General features: G+C 49.5%; 2 protein-coding genes across 8 annotated transcripts; one reads left to right on the top strand and one right to left on the bottom strand.

The window, feature by feature from the left end:
• Positions 1-5,928, bottom strand: BAG5 (BAG cochaperone 5). Of its 2 annotated transcripts, none has more exons than XM_074326864.1 (2): positions 5,597-5,928; positions 1-4,139 (listed from the first exon to the last, which is right to left on the bottom strand). In XM_074326864.1, exon 2 carries the CDS (start codon positions 4,109-4,111, stop codon positions 2,768-2,770), a length of 1,344 nt encoding a protein of 447 aa, XP_074182965.1. In that variant the 5' UTR covers positions 4,112-4,139; positions 5,597-5,928; the 3' UTR covers positions 1-2,767. The 2 variants fall into 2 exon arrangements, with proteins under 2 accessions (XP_074182965.1, XP_019602804.2); XM_019747245.2 differs by lacking the exon at positions 5,597-5,928 and adding an exon at positions 5,092-5,382.
• On the top strand, positions 5,916-24,632 carry COA8 (cytochrome c oxidase assembly factor 8). Of its 6 annotated transcripts, none has more exons than XR_012494491.1 (6): positions 5,916-6,083; positions 14,175-14,372; positions 15,785-15,848; positions 18,403-18,493; positions 21,174-21,400; positions 22,192-24,632. XR_012494491.1 is itself a non-coding variant. In XM_074326870.1 (5 exons), exons 1-5 carry the CDS (start codon positions 5,961-5,963, stop codon positions 21,283-21,285), a joined length of 585 nt encoding a protein of 194 aa, XP_074182971.1. In that variant the 5' UTR covers positions 5,916-5,960; the 3' UTR covers positions 21,286-21,656. The 6 variants fall into 6 exon arrangements, 3 of the variants coding, with proteins under 3 accessions (XP_074182971.1, XP_074182970.1, XP_019602805.2); XR_012494493.1 differs by lacking the exon at positions 22,192-24,632 and adding an exon at positions 16,355-16,428 and having other exon boundaries at positions 5,917-6,083; positions 21,209-21,656; XR_012494492.1 differs by having other exon boundaries at positions 5,918-6,083; positions 21,209-21,400.
• The last annotated feature ends 2,366 nt before the right edge of the window (positions 24,633-26,998 follow it).

Raw genomic sequence — 26,998 nt, 5'->3', positions numbered from 1 at the left:
AAGCTAAGGCTTTTTTCTTTTTTATTTCATTCATAATTAAGGGTCAACTACTATGTATATCTCAAAATCATACTGAATATTTAAGATATACTATTACAAGAATCATACAGTAAATAAATAGGCAGGAACCAACACACTGGAATGCCACACCTGTATTATACATCAAAATCAACGGCCAGTATTTCTCCTGTTCTTCTCCTAAGTACCAGATGAGTTAAAAGCTGAAAACCTTTGCTTAGAAAAATTATGTACAGGATAAGCTCAGACCCTGAAAAACCAGATACAAATTGGCAAAATAAAACAAACGAGAAAAACTGGTTCAACTTCTCAAATATACTACATCATATCAAATACACCAAGCCATTTAAGGAAAAGAAAGCATTGAACTGTACTTAGTGGACATACTGATTCCATGTATTTTCGTGATTCCTTCATTACAGGTTGACTTCAGTCTGTCTGGATGCAGTGTGTCTGAAGCGGTGCTGACTGCAGGTAAAGAAAACAAACGTTCCCAGCAGTTTTTGCGCGAACATGGACCACACCGTTTAATGCAGACCCAAGGCCAGACATTCTTAGGGGTAGCTTTTGCTTCCATTACAGATTCTCTTCATGTCAGATCATAAAAATACAATACGATGTGCTGAGCCTCATCTAAACATTACACGCGGCAGCCCACATTAACACAGACCGCCCTGGACGAGGGACAAGAAGAGCTAAATCCAGTGTCACTGGGGCTCATTTCAGATTAAGCAGCTACAAGAGCTGGAACAGCCTGAACACAGGAAACACCGTCTCACCAGGCAGTCAAGGTTGATTTGATGGTTTTGATGTCAGAATAACCCAAGTGAGCAATCCAAAATGACCATGGCCACGTTCAGCATCCTGTATATACACACGCTGCTCAAAGCTCTGGAACATGAAATGAACACAGCCTTAGAGCTGTTTTCAAAGAACAATGGATACTTTGAAAGGAAATGCTGAGGGTTAACTTTCAGACCTGAAATTCACAATGAAGCACAGGCATCTGAGGTGCACGGAGTAAAGCCTGGACTTCGGGTGCTGGAACCAGACACCACCTGCATTTAGTCTTTGATTTTCTGAGGACCCCAAAGTTATGCTACAGAATAGCAATCCTGAAGTAAAACTTGCACTGACCCCTCAGTTGCCAGGAGCTGGGTGTGCGTTGGGAGGGACTCGCTGCCCTTTGACCCTACTATTCAATGTACGTTTCTAGTAGGGAGGCCGTATCACAGGCTTCTCATTACTGGGCAATACTGAGACAAAGGGAAACTTGTCTAGGGTTACACTTTTACCATCTTGTGTGTATTTAGGGCTATTCCTTTATCTATCTTTTTTCTAGCTGTTTACATAAAGTTACCAAATGAGTATCTCAGAAAGATGGTAATAGATTACTATAGAGTTCAAGAGATGTGCTGGACCATTACTTGTGAAAGGTGACTAGAGAAAGAGCAGTCTGGTAGTTGTAATGCTGGGACCAACTCATTGTCAAGGCATGTCACAACTCTAATTTTTGTTCACATTAACAGGCAACCGTAAAATTGGGTCCTCAGAAAGTATACAGAAATATGGATACCCTTTCGCAGAAAAAACCCCGTGCCCCGACAGACCCTACTGGCTCTGGCACTAGGGAAACACCCCGGGCTAGTGACGTCAGCAGGGGAACACAGCTGGTGCTCACAGCAGCTTTTACTACTTGGTCCCCTTGTGCCAAGTTCAAGATGCCAGTAGCCGATGGCTGACTTCCTCAGACAAGCTGTAAAGATTTGGTCCCGCGGGGAGGGCTGTGACCGTTCCCGCTCCCATGCATTGTCCAGTGGCACTGAATATGTTTACCACGTCTGCCCAGTGTGCAGCCCCGCCAGGCTCATCAGCCTTACACTCACACGTCTGCTTGGTTTTGCATCTCCTCACATTGACAACTGAGCTCCAGGTCCCACGATCCTCCCACAGGTCTGGGTTGTTTCCCTTTTTTTTCCCTAAAGGTCCATTAACTTCATTTAATGCTCCCATCTTCCTAAGCAAAACTGCAAGTTCAGATTTTACAAAACAACCTGGAGGCATTAGCTGGTGTTTTATCCCTTTTCCAACAGTCTCACAGGTTTCTTTGCTATCAATTTTCATAATTTTCTTACATCACAAAAGTAAGATTCCTCTCTCTCAATGCAGAGTATGGGGGGGGGGGGAATACATTGTTTTTCAAACAAAAAGTTTATGAAAGAACAGACCATCCAAAAGGAGAAAACCCAACCCCACCTATAAATTGGGTGGGACCGATCAGGCTTCACAAAGGACAAAGTCCTCCTGCTTTATTCAGCATAATAAAACAGTACTGCTCTGCGCTTGGGCTCTCCTCCAACTTAACCAACACCGTTCCCTTCTCATGATTGTTCTACTAGTATGCAAGGCTGTCTAGTGCTAGATTCTGAAATATCTGCATTTTAATGCTTGTACAACCCAGTTAAAAATTACAAAAGCTGCCCTTATTCCATTTTGATTTTTAAAAAACCACACAACATACAGATAACGATCCAATGGAAAAGTTAATGTGCTGTAATGATATTTGTTTTGCGATATCAAAAGCAGCAGAGATACCGAATATAATTTGCTTAAATCATAAATACTGAGATTGAAATATGCACGTATAAATCACAGGGAGGCTCAGAGAACGGAAAGCTCTGTAAATACATGGACGTGTGTGTGACGTGCGGGACAGCAAGTGCGGCGGGAGCCCCGGAGCCCCTTGGCCTCAGTACTCCCACTCGTCGGACTTGAGGTCCAGGTAGCTGAGGATGTTCTGCGCCAGCCGCACCGCCTGCCTCCTGGCGGCCTTGCACTTCTCCTCCCCCTGCGGGTCCACTGCGTCCAGGGCCAGCAGCTGCTTGGTGAGCAGCTCTTCCAGCCGGATGTAGTTCTTATCAGCTCGGTTTCCGTCAAATGAGAGGACGTCCTCCTGGATCTCGGACAAGTGTCCCAGGACGGCCCAGACGGCTTTGTGTGACGGGTGCTCCTCACACACGATCAGCTTTCTTTTCTCCAGGGCTTCCTTCAGGTCAATGTAAGTGATGAGGGTCTGTACTTCAATCACGGCTCTCCTCCTGGCTTCCCGGATGCAGGGGTTCTTTTCAAGACTCACCTCGTCCAGCTGTCCAATCAAACCCTGCAATTCTGTTTTGGCGCTCAGGTACAGTTCAGAAGGATTCTGGGCTTGAAGGAGTTCGGTTTTTATTTCTCTCATTCTCTGGAGGACCTTTTCTATTTTTAAAATGGAATGATTCTGTCCTAGGTCAAACGCGTGGGTCCTGTCAGCTTCCTCTTCTAAATCCAAATACTTCAGTAATTTGTTGATGTCTTCCACAACCTCCCTTCGGTAATTCCGGATCTCGGGATGCCCGCACACGTCTAACGCGTCCAGGTCGGCGGTCAGCCCCGAGAGCACACATGATAAGTGCCTGCACGTCTCATTGCTGGTCACGCCCATGAGCAATGTGATGAGGGTGCCCCTGGCCTTGTTCACCTCACACATCACGGAGTTAATCTTAGCTACGGAAGGATGCACGTCCTCGGACAGCGGCAGGGACGGCTGCCTTTTCATGCAGTCCTCGACAATCTCTTGCACGGCACAGATTTTGGTTAAAGTGTGATACCGTGCTTTCCGCAGGGAGATCTTGCCTCCCGTTTTCACGTGCGTCAGCCTCAGAATGATATCCTGGATGCCTTCTTCACACTCAACAGGCACGCAGTTGCCGCCACTGTAAAATGGCACGATCTTCTCCTTCACCAGCGACTGGGCTTCTGTGAAAATGCTCTGGATCTCCAGCCGGTGCGGGTGGTTGGCGTTCTGTTCCAGCTCCTTGAGCAGACGCTCGGTCTCCTGGGCGGCCCTCTTCCTGGCCTGCTGAATATCTCCTTTCCCTTCCGTGTCTACAGAGTCGATTTCAAAAAGCTGTTTCGTTAGCATCCTCTCCAGGTTCTTGTAATTCTTGTCATCTGACAGACCACTGAAGCCAATGACTTGCTGTTCTATACTCTTCACTTCCTTCTGGATTTCCTGAAGCCTGCGAATGGAAGGATGTTGGTTTCCCATATCCATACTTTGGTTGTGTTCCGTTTCACAAGCACTAAGAGAGGACAAGAATGGTAACATTACACCACAGTCTGCAGGATGGTAACCGTATATTAATTTATTCTCAAATTCTCATTTTGAAAAGATATATTCAAGAAGAAGGGCTTGTCATTACTACAGTCCACTGAAGTCATACTCAAGTACAGAAAGAAGTGACTAATCAACTCCCGCTCCTGAAAATAACCTAAACACCACAGTGATTAAGAACAGACGGGGGTGATTGCAGCGTCCAGTGAGTGGAAGCTATGGGCCCAGGGAATGTCAAGTTTCTTCAACTGTAAAAGGGAGCAGGTGTACCTTCACACGCATGGCACGAAGTTGGAAAGGGCATAAGTAGCTCTTAACACCAAAAGCCGGTTTGCTGGCACCAGCAGGGCCCCTCTATGTAACAACATGAGCCAGCAGCTCTTCTAGCCTCCAAAGATTAACGGTACTCTCTGAGCACCCCACCTTGCCCAAGAGCTCCTCTCCACAGACCCTAAGTGAAACACACCACCTGGGGTTCTCAAGACACCCCGGAAGTCCTCACTTCTACATTTCTCTCCAGCCTTTATGCACCTGTACAAAGCTACCTTGTTTCTCCGCCCACCTTTTTAGTACCTCACAAGTCTTCCCTGCAGAGGCATAAAATTCCACAGGGAAGGAAAGGGGACTGGGGTTCCGCTGACAGCTTGGGCTTTGGGGGCCTAGTACCTCCCTAGACCCTTTTATGCTCCCCACCCCCCGCCAAGTACACCCCACAAAATGTGACAACTATGAATAACTCATTCACTAGTTTCCCATTAGGAAACTTAATGCATTTTTTTTCATATTCTTGGATTTCTATGAAACAGATGGAATCAACCCCTTGTGGGTGTCCGAGCCAGGAACACGCCTCTGGAGGGAACGAACTGCAGGCGGCCTCACGTTTTCCCTCCCCTGCTCGCCTTTGCCTCCCATCACTTTACCCAGAAGAGGTCTAAGCTGATTCGGTCTTGGCTTCCCGTAGGTGAGGTGGCGAGGTGGAAGGTCAGCCCTTCACGGGGTGCGGTACCGGAGCTGGGCCCCAAGCTGCATCTCTCTCACCCCTCCCGGCTAGGTCTGAACACGGCAGCCGGTGAAGGGGCCGACGGTGGCGGCGGCAGCTACTGGCCACAGCGGCCGCTGCGGGCGTCTCTCCCGGCCCCCAACGCGCCCGCCGGCCCTGACCTCACAATGGCCCGCGGGGGGAGGGGGCGGCCGCGCTCGGCCGGGCCGGGGTAGCCGGAGGGAGGAGGGGGAACCCAGGATGGGGGGGGAGACCGACCCGCCCGGAGGCCCGGCCCCGCCTGGCCCGCGTCGGACCCGGGGGCCGGAGCAGCGCCGGGTCCCGCGCGGCCAGCGTGGGCACGGGGCGCCGGGGCCGGGGTCCGCGCGATGGCGGCGGCCGTACGCCCCCGCGGCGGGAGGAGGCCCGCGCCGCGCCGCGCTCACCTGTGCCGCCCGCGCCATCGCGCGCCCGCCGCCGACGCCGCGCGACTCCGCGGCTCCCGAGGTCGCCGGCTCCGCAGCCCCGCCCCGGGCCGACCGGCCGCCGCCCTGGAAAAATGTCCCAGGCGTCCGCGCCGCCCCCGACCCGCGTCCAGCCCGCCGCTGGCCGCCGTGCGCAGCAGCTGGGATGCCGCGGCCAAGGAGCGAGCGCCGGCACCCGCCGCGCCGTCCTGCCGCCCGTCCCACGCGAGGGGAGCGCACGGTCGGCCCGTCGCTCCCCGGCCGCTGGCTTTGCGACCGGCCGTAAGGCAGCCCCGTGCGCCGTCGCGACTCTGCCGTGCGCCGCGGGAGCGCGGGGACGTGGGCCATGGCGCCCGGGCGGACCGTGCGGGGGACGCTCGTCCCTCCTCTCTGCCGCGCCGTCACTGGCCGCGGCCGTCAGCTCGCCCCCGAGCGCGGCGCTGAGTGCGGGGAGGCGGCGCCCAGCCGGGTGAGCGGGGTCCCGGAGAGGCCGGGCCGAGAGGGGTCCGCAAGGGCGCAGTGCGGGCCGCGTCCTTCAGACGCCTGCGCCCCGCACACCTGCGTCAGCTGGGCTCCCCGGGAGCAGGGCCCGCGCCCGCGCGGCCTGACGGACAGGCGGTGGGGCGTGGGGACGCGCTCCTGGCCGTGGGGACGCGCTCCTGGCCGTGGGGACGCGCTCCTGGCCGTGGAGCCCCCCGAGTGTCCTGTCTCGACCGCCTGGGTCTCATGCGACTGGGGAGCTGCCGCCGCGCCGGGCGCTGCGGACAGAATTGGTGCTAACACAGCAGAGTCAGCTAGTAGCACCTTGTTTCTTCCCGAGGATAATTAATTCCTCCGTTTAAAGAGCTCTTGCTGTGCTCAGCCTGTATTTTTCTGTTTGTTTTTGTCTGTGTTTTGGCTTCGTTAAGGTTATTAGTGCTTTTCTTCAAGCGATGGCAAAGTTTGTCACCGTATTTTGTAGAACTTCAGGATGAATGCACTTCTTGGGAAACGGTGTGTGCGTATGTGCGTGTTACTGGCTAAAGAGCCACAAAGATTTAGTGTTAAAGGACACAATGATTTAGCAGCAAAGAGTGGCAAGCAGTCTTTATAAGTGGTACCTTTTTGGGGAAGGATGTTTTGTTTAAGTGCGTCGTAGGCCTTTATTCCAACTGTGACATGAAAATGTGTGTGTGGAATGGGCTGCTGATAAAGTACTTAAACAGAGCATGCAAATACTAACACTAGATTTGCTAACAGGCTAAAGAGGGAGGCTGGAAAGCCTGGGTTAAACAATAAAGAAGGATAAAAAAGCAGCCAATGAAGAATTCCAAAATGCACCTGCCTGTACACTTTCATTTCTTTTGGTCTGTTGTTATGAACATTGGTTTACAAATGTGGCTTTGAAGTTCTGTCTGACTTAGTTTAGACAAGAAGTTTCCAGGGCACCTGGTCCCCCCAATGCTGGGCCTTCAGCTCAGTTCCCTGGTACAGTCGTGGCAGCTCCCACCTATATTCCTAGAGCATAGAAACCTATCCACACCTCAGCCTTTGGGCAGAAAGATACTGAACAGCTATGTGAAAATGCTCTGGGAGGGCAAATGACTTCAGTCTTACCGTGCGTGGGTCTGGTGGTGAAGAAGAGCCTTCTGTGGTCCCCGGGCGAGGAAGCCAGTGCCGCACACCTGTTGCCCTGCCTGCCGCACCTGTGGAGGTGATGATTGTGATGCTGCGAAGAGTGGAGCCAGACCTTGCCCAGTTTTCTAGCATTGTGACTTGTGTTGTTTTTTCAGGATGTGTGCCCCATTATTCTAGATACTACATGGATGTAAAAGGACAGCTCTTACCTCAGGGCACTCTGTGTTTACTCTGTGTGGGGCCCCATCTTTGTACTTCCTGAGCCAGGGCTTGTTCTCCAGGTAATTACATTCCTGCAGCACAGAGAGATGATTGTCTTTCCAACTCTGATCTTAAATATTAGCTCTTCTTAAAAGGGACAGGTTGTAAACCTTTTGTTTTCTCTTATCGAAACAGATATATTTTAATCCTGGATGTCTAGTTCATTCATCCTGTATATTTTTCATTAATTCTTTGCCCTCCACCTGAGGGAGACCTGCTTTCAGGACCTACACAGTTTATTCCCTTCTCTGATCACTGGGCACCAATTTTTAATAGAAAAATATTATAGAACATAGAATTAGGGACCACTTTCCTTCCAAACCCAACTTAAAAACTCAGCACTGAAGTTCAGTGTTCTCTTGCTACTTCTTACCTGCTTATTCCGTAATTATGTGGTTTACATCATTGGTTTTCAAACGTGTCTGCACATTTTGAATCATCTGGAAGACTTTTAAAAACCCGGGGGCCCAGCCCTGGGATTCTGATGTGATTGCGCTGGAATGCTGCCTGGGCGCCAGGATATTTATTTATTTATTTTCTTGGTTTGTCTTTTTTTTTTTTCCCCTCCTAGGTTTATTGAGGTGTAACATCAGGAGGTTAAGGGCGAATCTAGTAAGTTAGAGAACCGCTGATTACATTATACGCATTACTATTTGCTTGTCCTGAATTTCACTAACATTTATGATAATAGTTAACATTTATTGAGCACTTACACACACTGTTCTAAGTGCTGTTCACATGTTCACTTATTTGATCCTCTGAATTCTATGAAGTCCGTGCCTTTATTGTCCCCATTTTATAGAGGAGAAAACTTAGGCACAGGAAGATTGAATGATTTTCTCAAGCGCATAATGCTTGTATATAAGGAATATACATGTTACAGGCACTACATCCAGAGGGTAATGAATTAAAATTTTTCTTTTAGTAATTCTTGAATCAAAGAAACAGGCCCTCAGCATGGATAGGTAGTATTTACAAATAACAAATAATGGAGCTACTGATCTCATATTTTGCGTACATTTTTATTTAGGAGAATGCTCTTCAAACCCCCAACTGTAGAGTCAAACTAAACATAATAAGGAGGAAGTTGAAACTCAAGATAAATGAGAAGCTGGTAAGAGGACTAGTCATAGGATTGAGAGGTAACATGGATGTTCCTAGTGTTTAAAAGGCTTGCTTACAATAAGTAAGAAATTAAAGCTGGGGCAGAAGGACTTTAAAAGCCGTTTTTAACTCCATTATCAATTATAAAGATGAGGACATCAGAACCCAGAGAGGTAAAGTGACTTAGTTGGTGTTACGCAGCAGATTGAGGCCTGATGCGGAAGTTTCCCCAGTGCTCTAATGTCACCAAATGCCTTTTCTTCATCTAGTAAAATGAGTACGTGTTTTCCCTTTATTCTGTTACTGGGGAGAATTACATTAACTTATCGTTACTTATGGTAAATTTAAAACGTACAAAGATAGAACATAGAATAGTATAAAGAATTGCTGTGTATCTAACAGCCGGCTTCTACAGTTACCTACTCATGGCTGTGTATTTCACCTTTACTCTCATCCCGTTTCTCTTCCCAGATAACTTTCTGGCAAATATCAGACATTGTATTCCATCTGTAAATATTTCAGTAGGTATCTTAGAAAGGTAAGGACTTTAAAAAGGTATGTAAACATAATACCATTGTCATACCTAAAATATTATAATTTCTTAATTCCAACAACTGTCCAATGTTTAGATTGCTTCCATTGTCTTAGAAAGGTCATCAACGTTTTCTTTTACAGTTTGTTTTATCAGGATCCAAAGAAGGTCTACACATTATTTCTCTTTTAATCTGTATGTTTTGACTCCATTCTCTTCCTTTTTTTTTAAAGCAGTTTATTTGGGGTCGGGGGAATGGATGTGCCCTTTAGAAATTCCCACTGTCTGGATTTTACTGATTGTATTCCCAAGGTGTAATTTAACATGTTCCCTGGCCTGTGTGTTTCCTGCACATTGACAACTGCATTCTAGACAGAGCCTTGAACACACTCGTATTTAACTTTTTTTTAAATTTTTATTGGGGAACAGTGTGTTTCTCCAGGGCCCATCAGCTCCAAGTCATTGTCCTTCAATCTAGTTGTGGGGGGCGCAGCTCAGCTCCAAGTCTAGTCGCCGTTTTCAATCTTTAGTTGCAGGGGGCACAGCCCACCATCCCATGCGGGAATTGAACCAGCAACTTTGTTGAGAGCTCGCGCTCTAACCAACTGAGCCGTCTGGCTGCCCCATCATATTTGACTTTTTTGAGACAGCTGCCTCCTTGGTGGTGTGTTCCTCCATGGGGACTGATTTTCTGATGTTGAACCAACCTTGCACTCCTGGTATAAAGCCAGCTTGGTTCTGATGAATGGGAGGCTGGGGACCCCAGCCCTCCAGGAGGTAAAGGCTTTCGGTTCTCATCTCAGAGGAGTCAGGACTGTAGGCCTGGAGACACCAGCACAAACACTAAATCTCTCCAACTTTTGTTTCTCTCATCATTGCCTGTCAGTTTCCCCAGCAGCTGGCAGTAAGAAACCTTAACTCAGAGAAGAGCTTTGTGTTATGTACAGGCACTTCTGGGAAGGGGGGGCGCTGGGGAAAGGTCTCCTGCTACAAATCCTGGCTTGTAGAAGGAGAGGCCCCCGGGAGGAGTGTGCTGGGCAAGCTCAGGAGCCTGTGGGAAAGCAGAAGGGATGGGAGCCAGGCTGGGCCGCAGAGCTGGACTCAGTGTGGGGCTGCCCTGTCTGGCAGTTTGCAGTTAACGAGAAGAAAGGGGGTTAGCTCCCACCAGACACAGTAATGAAAGCTCAGTCGGACGAGTAGGAACAGGCATGGTCCTCGCATGAACAGGGGAGAACTGTCAGGCTGCTTGCCCACGGCCTGTTGGGTTCTAGCATGTCTTCCCGCCTGCAAGTCTGCCTGCCCCGGACGCCTCCCCGCCACCCCCTGTCTAAGCATTAGCTGTGTCTGCTCTAAGAAACATACCTGTCGGTGATTATTCGCATCTCAAAGGGACTCTTCCTTTTGCAGAAGGACTTTTCCCTCCCGCAAGTCCCTTCTCCTCCCTTTTTAGCATGGCATTTCTTGGGTGAACAGTGACAGTGCACGTTTATAGTGAGTGCGGAGGAGCTGTGTCTGCCGCCGCTGAGAGAAGGTCTCTGCCATTTTAATGGGAACTGAGGGTGATGGGTGGGGTTGGTTTACAGAACTCACCCGGAAAGCGGTTTATGTCAGCAGGAACTAAGACGTGGAAAAGAGCCGAGCCCCCGGCGCCTCTCTGAGCTTGCTTTGTGATGTGTGGGTAGCTCGAAAAAGCCATGAATTGTTGGTCTGGCTCCTGTTCTGGTAGGGAACCTGTCAGAAGAGAAAACGGGCACGGCTCCAGAACGTGGTCACGGGTAAACGTGCATATTGAGGATGGAACCTGCCCTTGTCCCTTGCTGCTGGCAGAGCTGGCACCTGGAAGGGCTGTTCTGCTGGGAGGAGGGACGGAGCCTTATCTTGTTCGGAAGGTCCGCAGCGGCTCTGCACCCACTGGCTTCTTTGTGTGACGCACCTTCAGTTTCAAAGAATATCTAAATATCACAGATGCAGAGGCTGTGGGGAGAAGTCCAGAAATATTTGCAGGAAAGAAGGATTCTTAAAAGTGCTTTTGTTAACAAGCAAACAAACAGGAAGATGTGGTGATCGGATATTATTCTTAGAATAGAAGGACGGATAAAATGTTAAAGGTCTGTGGATTACGGTCCTGCCTTTACTTCCGAAAAAGGATTCTTACGTCAGTCTAGTTAGAAATCAGTAGATTTCATGAGTAGCAGTTTCAGGTCTTAAGTAGCAGACGGGATGTCTACCTGTCTGCCAGCGGGGCCCTATCATTTTCACGCAGGAAGGAAGACTTCAATCCCTTTTGTGCAAGTTGCTGGCCTCTCATCTGGAACTTTCCACTTTGGCTGTGCCTCTTCCAGCCCAACTTGACTTCCCAATGACACTGAGAGGCACTTTAGAAGTACAGACAAAAGTAAAGATGATTCAATACAAAGGTGTTTGGGGCCGGCCCGGTGGCTCAGGCGGTTGGAGCTCCATGCTCCTAACTCCGAAGGCTGCCGGTTCGATTCCCACATGGGCCAGTGGGCTCTCAACCACAAGGTTGCCAGTTCAACTCCTCGAGTCCCACAAGGGATGGAGGGCAGCGCCCTGTGCAACTAAAAATTGAACACGGCACCTTGAGCTGAGCTCCCGCAGAGCTCCCGGATGGCTCAGTTACAAGGTTGCTGGTTTGGTTCCCGCAAGGGATGGTGGGCTGCGCCCTCCACAACTAAGACTGAAAGGACAACAACTTGAGGCTGAACGGCACCCTCCACAACTAAGATTGAAAGGACAACAACTTGACTTGGAAAAAAGTCCTGGAAGTACACACTGTTCCCCAATAAAGTCCTGTTCCCCTTCAAAAAACAACAACAAAGGTGTTTGATTCTGCAAGAATGAAATAGTCATACTGAACTAGTCAGCGGGGTGCAGTAGTCCAGAGGGGTGTGAACTGTGTCATCTGCAACCTGCAGCAGCGGAGGCCATGCAGGTGACAGCTGTGTCTAGACTTCTCCCCCTCTCCCTGCCGTCCGTTTCTGCAGTCGGTCAGCCTGGCTCCCCACTTCCCCTGCAGCTCTGACCTGCCCACCTGCCCCAATGCCTCCCTGTTCTCCCACCACGTGGAAGGAAGGCATGGTTCTGAGAAACCTGTCATGGGCTAGCAGTTACGTAAAGACACTTGAGGGCAGTGACTTCTGCTGGCCCAGAACTCCTGAACTTTCTGATGATACTTCATCAAGAATTGCCGTATCTCGTTCAACTTTGGTGGGTGTCTCCACCAAACGTTCATATAAACCCAGCTTTTTGAAGGTGAAGTGGATTTTAATTGACTATCGAGCTGTACTTCATTTGTAGTAAAATGAATCCACCCATGTTACGTGTACTTCTAATGAATTTTGACAAATGTATAAATCTTTGCAGTCCCTGCCCCAGTAAGATCGAGGCTGTCACTCCAGCCCCCTCACCCCGGCAACTGTTGACCTGGTTATTTTCTCCAGCAGTGGAATCACGTGGTCTGTCCTGTTGGTCCCTGGCTCTCTGCTCTGTGTGTTGTTTTGCGTTCCATCGTGTGGCATGGCATGAATCAGTGGCCCACCCTGTCTGGTCCTGGGCAGTGTTGTACTTGTTCTGGGAGGGAGGGCTCGTGGGAGGAACTCCCGTTCTTGGAGGTGGAGGTCACGTTCAGTAGAGCTTGCTTTTTAAAAAATAAGTATAAGAGACTTGAACTGTATTTTTCCTCCGTGAGTTTTGGTGACATCGATACTTTAAAAGGCAAATGGAAACCTGGTCTTTTGATTACTCAATTGATCTTCTAAATTTAATATCAGGTTTATTGAAGTCCAATTTACATTCAGTAAAATTCACTCCTGACAAACTTGCCCACACCACAGTTCAAGACAGAGCGCATTTTCATCACCCCAGAGAATTCCTTTGTAGCCCGCCCAGCACCTGCCTTTCCCACCGGGTCTTACAAACAGCCATGCATACGCTTGAGTGTGGCTTTTTGATTACCATGATGCATTTGCGGTCCATCCGTGTTATCTGTAGTCCCTATGGCTGAGTAGTATCAGTGTGGATGCACCATACTTTGGTTTTCCAGTCACCGGTGGGAGAACATTTGGGCTGTTTCCAGACTTCGGTGGTATAAAAACAAAGCCACTTTAAACAGTTACATGCAGGTTTTTGTGTGAACATACATATTGGTTCGTCTTGGCTAAGTAACCTATAAAATGTTTCATTTTGTAATGACTGCCAACCTTTTTTCCAAAGTGGCTGTAGCATTCTGCATTTCCATGGGCCATGTATAAGAGCTCGATTGTTTCACGTCCTTGACAGCACTTGGTATTGTCAGATATTTCTGTTTTGTGTTTTCAGCCATATGAGTAGGTGTGTGGTGGTATCTCACTGTGGTTTTGATTTGCATTTCCCAAATGACTAATGATGTTGAGCATGTATTTATGTGCTTATTTGCATCTGTATATCTTTGGAGAAACTTTTATTTAGATATTTTGCCCATTTTTCAATTGGATTGTCTGTTTTCTTATCGAGCTTTGAGAAATCTATATAGTCTGGAAACACGTCCTTCTCCAGATTTGCATGTAGTTTCTCCCAGGCTACGACTGTCTTTTCACTTTCTTAATAGTGTCTGTGGGAGATCAGATGGTTTTAATTTTGGTGAACTCACATTCATCTATTTTCTGTTTTATGGATTGTGTTTTTGGTTTTGTATTAAAGAAATATTTGCCTAACCTAAGGTCGTACAATTTTCTACTGTATTTTAGAAATTTTATAGTTTTAGATTCAGGTCTTTGATCCATTTTGAGTTAATTTTTGTACATGGTGCAAAATAGGGATTCTTGTTTTGCATTAGGGTGTCGAATTGCCCCAGCAGCAGCGTTGAATGTGTTAGGTAGCCTGGTAATGTCAATAGTGTTTATTACAGTTCTTTTGACCTGGACGTTGCTGGCACAGAGTCTTCCAAAGAGGGTGCTAACGAGGAGGGCCTCTCATAAATCTGGACTGTTCATTTTTAACACTGGAGATTCGTTTAGTTGTATGTTAACCCCATGCGTTTTGTTGAAGGTCTCAAGATTCTGCCCTCCACGGAAATCTTGCCACGACTGGATAGGACCCCCAGATAAATACTCAAACCTTCGACCTGTTCACTTTTACATCCCTGAAGACGAATCACCATCAGAGCAAAAGCTGAGAGAATTAAGACAAGAAACACAAGAATGGAACCAGCAGTTCTGGGCAAACCAGAACTTGACTTTTCGTAAGGTAACTTTCTGTTCCGATCCGAATGAGGAATGATACCGTTGGCCACCTGGGGGTGCTTAGCCTTAGCATTTGCTTTGCCTTTCAGTTACAGCAGGTTTTGTTCAGTGTCTTTTCCTTGTAACACTGATGAGTGAGATGCCGCAGGAACTTAACTCTTATTTCTGTCAATTAGCTGATGGTAACGTTGGTTTAGTTATGTATACATCCTTTCACCAAAGTCCAAGAACCTATGGACAACTTCCTGTGTTTGGTGGTATCTCATCCATCCCTCCCCTCCCCATACATGTGCATGTATGCGGTGTGACAATTAAGTTTGCAAACTTGTTGCAACGATGTTGCTAACCTTTTTTGTTATCAGAGGGATTATTCATTATGAATTTTTACCAACTGGACAAACAGGTAACCAAGTTTACTATTTGGAAGTGCTGAAAAGGCTGCGTGAAAAAGTTAGATGAAAATGGCCTGAATTTTTTGCCAACAATTCATGGCTCTTGCGTCACGAGAAAACACCAGCTCACAGCACTGTCTGTGCGGGAGTTTTTAGCCAGTAAACAAATAACTGTATTGGCACACCCTCCCTACTCACCTGATCTGGCCCCCAGTGCCTTCTTTCTTTACCTGAAGATAAAGGAAATATTGAAAGGAAGACATTTTGATGACATTCAGGACATCAAGGGTAATACAACGACAGCTTTGATGGCCATTCCAGAAAAAGTTCCAAAACTGCTTTGAAGGGTGGACTAGGCGCTGGCGTCGGTGCACAGCTTCCCAAGGGGAGAACTTCAAAGGTGACCGTAGTGATATTCAGCAGTGAGGGATGGAGCACTTTTTCTAGGATGAGTTCGCGAACTTCTTTGTCCAACCTCCTATGTACTATGTGTATAACTTTAAAATTGATCATTCATAGAATCACAAATCTTGAGACTTTCCTGGAAGTGAAGGGCATATAGAGCCAGAGCCAGAGCTGTGTGTTGTATGTGTATAGAAGAGTGTGTGTTTGTGGAAATGGGGCTCTCTGTGACGTGTTGTCATTCTTTCCGAGGGTTTAGAATTCTTAACAGCACACTCATAAATAAATTATATGAGAAAGAAGTATAAATATTCTAATCGAGAAGAAAAGCATTTACGTTCTGTGTTCATCCATTTGCGCAGGCTAAGTCAAATGGAGTGTATTTATCTTATTCTGGGCATTTATAAACAAACAGTGCCTCCCAAAGTTTAGTACCCATCTCTTTTCAAATCCTATTTCAAGCATGAAACTTTTAACTGAATTCAAATGGTTTGAAACAGGCTTTGAGAGGGCCCTTCTCAGGAAGCCCACACCCAGACTTCCGCAGAGCAGTGAGAGCTGTGGCCTAATCAGGCAGGAACGGGAGGGCGGAGAGACTTGTCTGATAGGTATCTTCTTTCAGGAAAAAGAGGAATTTATTCATTCAAGACTACAAGCGAAAGGCCTGGGACTAAGAGCTGAGACAGGTTAGTTCATTTGTTCTTTTTCTGCTAACATGTTTTTGTTTGAGTAACTAGCTACATGAGGCCATAAAAAGAAAGGATGTTGCCACAGGTGCTCTGAGGGCGCGCTCATCACGGCCCCTTTGCCACAGGTGCTCTGAGGGCGCGCTCATCACGGTCCCTTTGCCACAGGTGCTCTGAGGGTGTGCTTAATGGCACATCATCTGCCTTCCCCCTGCTCCCTCCTCTCTTTTGGGTGAAGTGAGGCTTCGGTGTTTCTAGTCATTCTGATTGACGACCTCCCTTGACCTTTGGACTTGTGTCCCAGGGTCCCATGGCTCCTGCCACCGCTCTCCCACACCAGCTCCTCTGGCTGTTTTCCTGACCTCAGTTCATGGCTCCCATGAGCCTGGGGCATCACCCTTAGGGGCTCTCTCCCACCGTCATGTCTCCTGCATGAAACACCGCTCAGCTGTGCTGCCCTTTAAACATGGCGTTAGTTCAGCCCTGTTCATTCTTGTCTGTTACAGTAACTTCCTAATTGGTTCTTTGGTCTCCAGCCTGTAAATCGGGTCAGCTAGCTCTTTCTGTACAGGGCTACATGGTAAGTACTTTAGTCCTTGTGGGTCCTCAGGGTCCCTGTTTGACCAGCTCAGCTCTGCTGTTGTGGTGTGAAAGCAGCCACAGAAAATAGGAATGTCTGGGAGGGGATGTGTCCCGATAAAGCGCTATTTGCAGTGCAGGTGGCGGCCTGCTTGGGCCTCAGGCGTAGTCTGTCAGCCCCTCTGTGAGTCTGTCCATTTATGCTGCTCCGCCAAACCCAAATCTGACAGTTGCCACCGGCTTACGTTTTAGCCCACCCCCTCCCAACGCTCTGTTATAGGGTGACAGCTGCGCCCCCTCCCTGCCCAGCTCCCCTCTTTCATGTCTTGGTCCCCATGCCGTCCACTAGATATGCCAGAGACGCCGCACTGTGTTCCCTTCCCTCTGCCTTCCGTGCTGGCCTTTCTCCTGGACAAAATACCCGTAATCGTTTTCTCTCAGTGTCGCTGTGTGCCTCAGTAACATTCCGTACTGTTTGTGAAATGATGTCTGCGGTCAGAACACTGTTCAGACGGAAAATCCGAAGCCAGGTCTGCATTGGGCTAACGCACAGGCGTGGAGTCACAGCTCACAAGTTCATGTCCTGCTGGGTGCTGGGTGCTGTGATTAGTCCGTCTCCCATGCCATCTGTTTTATTTCCCACAGTGACCAATGGCACAAAGACATTTACAGATGAGGGCAAGTCATTTCAGCAAAACTGCCCAGTGAGTGGAGGGGCCTAGCTTCTGACCGGGAGAGTTGGGTTCCAAGGGCCTTTAAGTTAGCTGGCGCTTCTGAAACTCCCGCCGGCGGCCAGCACTGTGTAAGGAGTTAGAGTGGTCTGCCTGGATGTCTTTACTCACTCAGGAGGCTCGGGCAGCGTGGGAGGGAGGCCACGCTCTGGGTGCTTCCGCCTTATGCCCAGCGTCGGCCTGGGGGCGTGGGGGGAAGACCCAAAGCTGGACCAGGAGCTGCCGATGGCACGGCCTGTCCTTATGATAACTCTGGGGCTTCTGCTCTTCTGCCGGCAGTGTTAGCAAGTGGGCGCTTCTGTGCCAGGCCGCGTGCCAGCCACCGCGCTGGCTAGACCTCACATCGTCTCAGAGCGGCTTGTGAGGTGCGCTGCTGTGCCCCACGTTCTCGACAGGAGAGAAGCCGCAGCACCGTCCAAGTGGAGCCGCTTAGCGCTGTGCTGGGAGGACACCTTGCCCTTCAGTTCCTCACGCTGTGCTGAGGCTGGAGATGGGGGCCAGGAAGCTTACTGGGGTGCACACAGCCCCCCGCATGACTGCCCCAAACCCTGCGCGCTGCCCAGAGGCGCTGATACTCTCGTGGCCTGAAGCCGGGGCTTCCTTCCTCGGTGCCCTCACCTCGCTCTAGCCCCCCCTCCCGCCCTCTGATCGGCCACATCTGCTGCCTCCTGGCCTGTGACGACTTTATCCCCTTTCTCTGCCCTGAGGGATCCTGTTCACCCTTCCACACCTTCCCTGGGGTTCCCTCCTCGGGGCAGCTAGTTGTCCCTTTCTTGTCCCACTTGACGTCCATTCATTCATTCATCTGAGGTATTTACAAACATCTGCCACACACCTGCAGCGGCGGTGCCCCAGGCGACAGGCCAGGGGCCGTGAGGAGCTGGCACTCTGATGTGGGGCGGGAGTGTGGCTAGCAGACGGGTCAGAACCAGGAACATGGCGCATCTTCCCCTTGTAGGTTTTCTTTCCTTTCTTTCAACTACGTTTTGTAGTTTTCAGTGTACAAGTCTTCCACTTCCTCTCTTCTTTATTCCTAAGTCTTTTATTCTCTTTGATGTTATTATACATGGAATTTTTTTTTAAATTTCATTTTCAGATTGTTTATTGCTGGTGTATAGAAATACAGTTGACGTGTATATTGATCCTGTATCCTGCAGACTCGCTAAACTTGTTTCTTAGCTCAATAGTTGTTTGTGAATTCCTTTCCCTTAAGTATTAATGTTTAAGTTGAAATTTATTTTCAGGCCAAAAAGCAACATTGAACGCAGAAGAAATGGCTGACTTTTACAAGGAATTTTTAAGTAAAAATTTTCAGAAGCACATGCATTATAACAGGTAGGTGTTTTCTTTTCACCTCAAAATTTGAATATCACATCCTTATTGGGTAGGATTATTTTCTTACCTGAATTTAATGACATCCGTGTTCACATGAAAGGTAGAGGTTGCTGTAAACTTAGTATTTGCACTTTTCAATAAGATTGGCAGCCTCAAGTTATTTGTGTGGCAGCCCCAGAGCAGGTGGCACCCATAATGCTTGGACAGTGGGTTCCAGAGAGCACCTCCCACTGAACTGGGCTCCTTGGAGAATTGTGGTTGGGGAGGAACAGCACAGGATGAGCTGACGTCGCGTGTCTGAGAGCAGGGAGGCTCGGCGGCCAGCAGTGTCCTGTGAAGGCAGCCTGGGAGCCAGTGGAGGGTTCCGTGGGCCAGGGACTAAGTCATGTCCGCCACACAAAGAAAATGACCGCAGTGGACGAAAATGCATGAGGTACATGAATGTCTTTGCCATCATAACGATCCTGACAGGCTTGTCGTCACCTCTGGTTTGCTGGGCAGCCACTCGTTATTCTGAGAATTGGCAAATGAAGGAGACTCCAAAGAGTGCCCTCCTGCCCTGCCTCCGCTGTCCTGACTGCACTTCTGGGTGCCCACGTGAAGGGGCGCTGGTCGCTGTAGATGACAGCCAGTGCAGGCCTGAGGGAGTGGGAGGACGTCCCTTCCCTATGAGCCATGGGTCTTGGCAGGAAAGCTGAAGGGGACCTTACGGTGGATGCACCAGGCCGGCCGCAGCTGACCGGCCTGTGTCTTCACACCGCACAAGGTGGGGCGGCTGCCATTGGGCCTGACGTGGAGGCGGAAGCGCGGAGCAGCGCCTGGGAGGCGCTCTCACCACACAGTAGGACTGTGTGTGGTCAGCACCGCCAATCTAACGACAGTTTACAGGGAAAGGGCAAAGGGTGCGTGTGGGCGGCGAGGGGTCCATGGGAGCCCATGTTTAAAATGATGGCCTGAGGATACAATCCCGAATGTTGGAAAGTCTGTAGAACAAGTGATCCAGTTTCAACAAGGAACTGGAATTTTTAAAAAATATATATACGGGAAACTATTACAGATGAAGAGAGACCTTCTTGCAATGTGTAGACCTTGTTTGGATCCTGATTCAGACAAACCACCTGTACAAAGGCATTTTTGACAGAGGAAACGGAAAAGTGACTGTAGATTAGGTTGTCTTGGTAAGTTATTCATTGTATCAGATGCAATGATGGTGTTTTTTAAAAAAAGTTTGAACGATCCTGGTATGTATCTCCAGGTGAAATGATAGAATGTGATATTTGAGATTTGCTTTTCCATGTGACAGTGATGATGTCGGACCCAGCAGGTGAGGCAGGAGCTAGAGCTTGGTGGCAATGGCCGAGGCTGGATGGACCCCAGAGGGTAACAGAATGCTGGTGCTGCCATGTGTCACTCTGAGTTAGTGGGCTGTTGAGTCAAGCCAGTGTTAATCATATTTTTGTGGACCTTTGGTTTCTGGTGGGGTCATGGCATTGGCACCCACCATGTGTCATGCTGGGTACGCTGTGTGGCACTCAGAGGCAGTGAACCAGCCTCACCCACCCAAGCTCAGGCAGGAGTGGGGCCTCAGCGCCCCTCTGTGCCCCTCACCCCATCCTGTCCTGCTTTCCCTCTGGAAACAGGAAAAGCTTAGTTTGCCTTTTCCCTTCCACTTTGTCACATCCAGTTGTCTGGGTGGAGTGGAATCGGTCTTCTCCTTAACAGAAGAACCTTAATCTGGATGGGATACTTTCATTTTTTTTCTGGAGGCCTTTCTTATTTGTTCAGGGCACTGCTTCCTATTTATAGCATCACTTAAGTGGATAGAAATGTAAAGATCATTCTCATTTGGAAAGGGGTTTCTGTCTAGCCTTGCAAAGGCTCCAGAAAACGAGCATTTTTACCTCTGGCTGTTGCTTCTTTCAAGCCCTCGGTCATTCTCCTTCCTTCTGTACTGAGAGCCAGTAAAGCTCGGATAGAAGTTCCATGTTCATGTATTAGCTCATTTGCTGAAAAGCACTGCACTTGGATCTCAGCTTCCAAGGGCTTAGCACTGAGAGTCTGGCGTGTGTGTTCCGCGGTGGAACTTGACAAGCTTTGCCCGGTCAGCTGCTGGGTGAATTTGCAAGTTTCAGCATGTTCTGTAAGTCACTCAGGCCAGCAAGCCTGTGACTGAACTCCATCCCAGTGCTTGTATAAGAAGCTGTGGCATTCTCTCTCTAGAGACACAAATAGATCATCTAGAAAAAGAAGGCGTGGAGCTTTATGATGTCAGCCCTTGTGAGGAATTAGCTTCTCAGGGTGGAGTATTTTTGTCGCATGCTTCTTGTGCAGATAAGGTGCCAGCACCAAACAACCAGCATGCTCCCGCCCCCATCACTCAACAGTTGTGCCTCCACACTGGACTGCAGGGACGCCCCAGGCTGAGGGCTCTTTTGAAGTCTTCTAGCAAAAACCAAAGGAGGGTTGTGGTAGCCTCCAGGAGTGGGAAGAGGGTCTCGGGTGCACCGGGCCTTCCTCTCTGCCTGGTGAAAAGCCAGGTGGAGGCCAGGAGGGCTTTTCTGGACAGTTTAGCTTTACTGAGGGCAGAGGAAGGAGGAGACAGGGAGGAGGTGGGGGAGGAATCAGGGACCTGCCACTCACCTCCAAGCCCTGGCTGCCAGTTGCCCGTTACTGTTACCAGCAGAGTGTTCCATGTGCTGATCCGTTCCTCCGTAGAGACTGGTACAAGCGTAATTTTGCCATCACCTTCTTCATGGGAAAAGTGGCCCTGGAGAGGATGTGGAGCAAGCTGAGACTGAAACAGAAGAAGACCAGCGATTAGAACCCGCCCTGACCCACCCGCCGTTAACCAAGCTTCCATGAGAAGGGCTGGTCTAGGAATGCATTTTCTGAGGGATCTAAAAACCTGTAAGTGACCTGAGCCCCTCGCCTTTATGGGGGTCCCCTGGCTTATGTCATTGCAGGGTGGGCTGGGAGAACGTGGATCCTGGTGCACCGTGGGCCACGTGGCTCTGCCCTACTGGGTGCCAAGCTGGCTCTTGGTCACGGAAGTAATGTTAAATAAAACCCAACCACCATGTGCCGGTTGTTTTGTTTTTGAGTGATACCAATTTGCAAATGACCAATATAAAAATATTAATAAAACTTCACCTGAAAAATTTGACTCCATGGGTGAGAATGATTTGGAAGCTGCCTGCAGTGTTACCAGGACCTCACGTGACCACTGAGCGTGAATTAGCTGAGGCCTGATGAAATGCAGCTGCCCTGGGGCCGCTCGCACATACAGGTGTGAAGCAAGTGTGGCTCCTGTCAGAGACCGCAGGTGACAGCAGAGGCACCTGCATTTGCTGCAGCAAGGTAGAGCCTCAGTTTCCAAAGTTTCCCCGAACAGCTTTCTATTGGGTCATGTCCCTCTGTTTAAATTCTTTTAAAATCAGCATTAGTTGAAGTAGAATCCGTGGTTATGAAATGCTGAGGCCCTTCGTACTGCATGCTGGAGCTGTGTGCATGGGGGGGTCAGCCCGCACGAGGGACACCTCCCTTAGCGGCCAGGCCACGTCAGTAGCGTGTCCTGTGAAGATAGACCAGATATGTGGAACTCACCAAAAGCCACGGACAAACAGTTCTTGTTCCAAAATGAGGCAATAGAGTTGTAAGACTGGGTTTTTTCTGTGGCTTCTAAATGGCTCCCACTGAAGATGATCAAGGAGAAATTCCAGAAACCAGAGGCAGCACTTCACCCCCACTGAGGCTGTTAGGAGCCGTGCGATGAGAGGGTGAGCACGAGAACCTCCAGTTGTGCCCAGGGGCCGCACTCTGCCCAGTGCCATCTTTCCCAGAGAACAGTGCCCTGGGTCAGGCACGCTCCGTGGTCTGTTAGCCCAGGTTCTGTTAACAAAGGTCCCCAGAGAGGAGTCCATGCATCAAAGAGTGTGGAACATGGTTTCACGGAAATACCACTGTATCATCCACTTCACTGCTGCTGCTAGATACAGGTTCTCAGCCTGCCACCAGCATGTGTGACTCTGCGTCCGCAGAGAAATGAGGAAGAAGTGGTAACCGGCTGGGGTGACCCAGACAGGGCCCTGGGTTCCGCGTGGGCAAGCCCAGGAGACATGAACTGTTTCCGAGCTTTTAACTCCTGCTCTCAGCCCATGGAATTCACCGACTGCCTTTGAGGTCATCTAAAGATCGTCTTCTCACTGGACAATGTGAGGTTGGAATAAACAGCAAGTTCCAGTGGTATCAACTCTAATTCTTTTTGCACTTCAATTCGTAAGAGAATGTGATGGTGACTTTCCATAGTAACAGCAAAAGACAAGTGGATTGTCTTTTGAAAGGAAAGTTGTTTTTCAGGAAAGCAGATTTTACTGTGGGTGGTAAAGATGTGTGTGCGTGTGCTCACTGCATCATGACAAACTGTTCAAGCTACGTTACGTTACATGTGACATGTCACTACTTGTGCGGGCAGAGGGAGAACATGAAAAGCGCGTGTTTTGTGACCTCTGACTACTGAGCAACCACGCAGGGTGTGCTATGAAGAAGGGGCCTTTCCACAAGCAAGGGCATCCTGAATCACACTGGACATGTTGGGATTATGTTATCCCAGGTTGGTGGCCCAGCGTTTGGATGGCTAGTTTACCAAATCCCTGAGCAGATGGATTCTGCCTTCAACTGGTGGCTTGGGACCCACAACCAGTATTTACAGCATACAAGAGATTTTACCAACCATAGCCCTTCCTGGCAGCTTTCCGAATTTTCCTGCTGAGATCCTCGGCTCCTAGAGGCAAGCCTTGGGATTTCAAGGAACAGAAACTTACTCAAATGAGTTCTGGTCAAGGGTGGGAGGCAGGTAACAATCAGAAGCTAGAGATCTTCAGAAGCAGACAGCCCAGGCCCCCTGCAGCAGGAAAGCCTGAGAGCCCGGGACCATGGCTTTCCGTCGGCCAGCTGCCTCCTTCCAACAGTGTGCTGGGCCTTGGGCAGGTCCCTTGTCTCGGAGCACAGTGACCGAGGTGACGTGTGCCATACAGTCTTGAGGCTCTTATCCCCACCAGAGCCCCTCAGCTCTGAGGCTACAGAGACGCTATCTCCAAGGATGCTTTTTAAAGGGTGACTTTCAAAGCACATATGTTCTATATTCAGACAAAGGAAAGCGTTAAGTGGTTCTTTGACTCATAAGATAAAAATTGTAAAAAAAAAAAATAGTGAAGCTTCCTTTGACGATTGTCTCTAGAAGGAGCAGTGCCCCACAGTGAGCGTCCTGGGCCCAGAGGGATGTCGGAGTAGCTGTGTCCTGCCCTCTCAGTGACGGGAGGGTGGCCGAGGCCCCGGGCTGCAGCACCTGTGAGGTCCAGGGTCCAGAGTCCCAAATGGTTCTATGTTGTCTTGGCTTCACATCAATTACGGAATTAGACCCCGGGGATTTGCAGAGGAGTTTTAGCAACTCAGGACCTAAGTGTAGTCGAAATCTCAGTAACCTGTATGTCATCCTTTTGGAGTCACAATTTCATGCCAGAAAGTTTCACTGACTCATGGTGTTGACTGTTGCAGGTTCTTAGATGCTCTCTGTGAATTACCGAGAAATGACAGTGCTATTTTCCTCTTTCTTGGATCCTTCAACATTTACAATGAAATGATTGTAGCAAGTGTTCCTTTAAGTCACAAATAAATGCAAATAAATTGTAAGCAAGATTATTTTGACCCTAACATTTGTAGCCCAGTTAAGAATGTATTAGGTTGTTTAGGGGGCAGCGGTTAGCTCAGTTGGTTAGAGCAGTTGGTTAGAGAGCGGTGCTCCTAGCAACAAGGTTGCTGGTGGATCCCCACATGGGCCACTGTGAGCTGCGCCCTCCACAACTAGATTGAAAACAATGACTTGACTTGGAGCTGATGGGTCCTGGGAAAACACACTTAAAATTTTTAAAAATTTTTAAAAAAGAATGTATTAGGTTGTTTTAAGATGACTCTGTCACAGCCATATTCAACTAAAGTATTTTCGTGGACTTTGAAATAATTACATAAGAAAGGTTACTCAGTGACGTATTTTATACTGCTTTTCCCAGAAAACATCTGTGATAAAATTTAATGCTCCTGTTTTCCGAATTAAAAAGTAAAATAAAATTGAGTCTCTTTCCCCCTCTGTGTGTTGGGTGCTGTTTATGGACATTGGTTTTTCAATTGATCATATTGACTCAAAAAAGGAGAACCCAGGGGTGGCCATCAGACGTGCCGTGAGGACTCATCACTGACAACGCATCTGATCGCAACATCTGTCCTTGTTTCATTTTAATCCTGATGCTCCATTGGAGAAGCCTGCCTCTGGGAGGCACTGAGGCGTCTTCAGAGCATAACTGCACTGGAGCAGCGTTCCAAGTCACCTATGTCAGGCCTCACCTTGCGGTTGTAATGACACACACCTGGCAGAGCTCCGGAGGGGTTTGACATGAGGGGCGGGGTTCCACGTGACGGGTAGGGACGGTGTCTGGCGCTTCACAGGCTCCGCCCGCGCAAATGCTGAAATTTACAGTGACTCGTAATGCCCTTCACAGGGCTGGTTCCTGAGTGCCACAGGCCTCTGCAGGGAAAGGTGACCCGAAGCCGGTCCTGTCGGGAGGGAGCAGAGAGCCCCCAGCACCGGCCAGGAGGGGGAGGAGGACATGCCTTGGGCGTCTTCCTGTCCCATCGCTCTCGACACACGGGACCTTCAGGAATGGTCTGTGCAGTCCCAGAGGTCTCTCCTGTTACCCCTCCCTGAATATCTACACTCGCACTGGCTCTGGGCCTGCAGCGTCACACCCAGCTCTTCAAACAAACAAAATTGCATCTCCAATTGCAAAGAGGCCTTGCTCTGGCATCGGGCTGCTTTGGCTGTGGCCTTGTGAGTTTTAATCCTCTGTCCCTCCAAGGCCACAGCTGCCACTGGCCCTCCTGGCCAGCCCTTGCGGCTGTTCCCACTCCGAGGGCAGCGGTTGTCTGTGCCAGAGGCCTAACAGCGGAGGAGGGCCCCACACACAGCCCTCCTCGGGCTCTGCAAATTCTCAGACTACTTTCCACAGCCAATTAATGGGGAGCCCCAGAACTCCGGGGAAGTGTGTGGTACAGTTTTGTGTTTGATGGTTTTTTCTGTTTTTAAAACCACACGGAGCCATATGCTGACATTTTGATAGGGCCTCAGGTGAGAAGATTGGAACAGTGCAGCAGGAGCAGGCTGCACGGGCACAGCCTTCCTTACGGAGAGTCAGTTTCCCAGGAGAGGCTGGGGTTTGGGTGTCCTCAGCGCTTTTTCCTCCCCTGCGAGACGCGTCTATTAGAGGTTGCTGAGTCCCGTTAGGCTCCCCTTCAGACTCCATCACACCAGCATCGTGTTTTATTTCACAGTAATTGCCTTTTAGCACCTTACATGCCTTCTGAATGTGTGCTCTAGCACTTTCGTTTCTTCCCAGGGTTTGCGTCATTGTGCCAGGTGCGTTTCATAACCATCAGCCGGTCGTCCTTTGGCCTGTGCAGCAGGGAGCTCATTGGAGCAGCATCTGCCTGGGGGGGCCCTTCCCGTGGGGCCCTGGGCTTGTGCTTCCTCCCACTGGCCAGCTGTGAGCTGCGTGCCCCTGAAGGGAGTGGGAGAGTGGGAGAGTTCAAATGGCACCATTCATGCACCCTGCTCTCCGCTGGGCGCGGGGCTGCATGTGGATGGTTTATTGTTGCTTATGTCCTTAAGTGTCAATTGCAGACGTGTTTCCACTTTACATGGGCGGCAGTAATATCTAAGTGCTGGTTAATAAAAGGAATTTCTTGCTAGTACCACAGATAAAAGAAATAGTACCGTGAACCCGATAGCCAAATTGTAAAACGGAATCTCAGGCGGGGATGTACAAACACAGTGCTCCTTGGGCACTGCCCCCCTTGGCTTCCCTCTGCTTCTGTGGAAGGCGTCTCCCACGCTGCGTACCTGTCCTGACGTCTCTGGGGCCTCAGGTGCAGCCAGAAACCTGCCACGCCACAAGAGGGGCCTCCAGCAAGAGGCCCAAAGAACTAGGAGCTGTCCAGGAGCCACCACTGAACAGGGGACTCGCCCTTCTGACCGGAGCTCTGCCATCTCCATGGCACGGCCCTCCCAGCCTGCGGAAGGGGAGGTAGCCTGGAGGGGCAGCCAAGGGTTTACAGGCCAGGCCCCGAGGTGGCCCCGTCACTCAGCTTTCATGGGGGCAAACCTGTGCCTGAGCATGGGGGAGGCAGCTCAGCCAGGGCTGCTGGCAGAGCTCTGTCCCTTGTGAAGGAAGAAGGGACATTCGGTGCTGGTGACAGCTGGACGTGCCTGCCACACTGCTGGGAAGCCCTTCTCCTGGTGTCCCTCTTAGGAGGCCTGACCTTCGTGTAGGACCACCTCCCTTAGAGTGGACAAGCCTCATTTAGGAGACACGATGAGGCCCAGAGGCCAAATGGACACAAGACTGTGTGTGTGTGTGTGTGTGACTGAAAGTATGTGTATTTTCAGTCACACACACA

This window comes from Rhinolophus sinicus, linkage group LG03, assembly GCF_036562045.2.
Source record: "Rhinolophus sinicus isolate RSC01 linkage group LG03, ASM3656204v1, whole genome shotgun sequence".
In the NCBI taxonomy this organism is placed as follows: Eukaryota; Metazoa; Chordata; class Mammalia; order Chiroptera; family Rhinolophidae; genus Rhinolophus; species Rhinolophus sinicus.
Note: the sequence above shows the minus strand (reverse complement) of the source record. Positions and strands in the feature narration are given on the sequence as shown.

Coding starts and splice junctions, on each gene's coding strand:
- BAG5 (XM_074326864.1), bottom strand. CDS start 4,111: ATGGATATGGGAAACCAACATCCTTCCATTCGCAGGCTTCAGGAAATC.
- COA8 (XM_074326869.1), top strand. CDS start 5,961: ATGGCGCCCGGGCGGACCGTGCGGGGGACGCTCGTCCCTCCTCTCTGC. Junction 14,373..15,784: donor AGAACTTGACTTTTCGTAAG/GTAACTTTCTGT, acceptor ATCTTCTTTCAG/GAAAAAGAGGAATTTATTCA. Junction 15,849..18,402: donor GGGACTAAGAGCTGAGACAG/GTTAGTTCATTT, acceptor ATTTATTTTCAG/GCCAAAAAGCAACATTGAAC.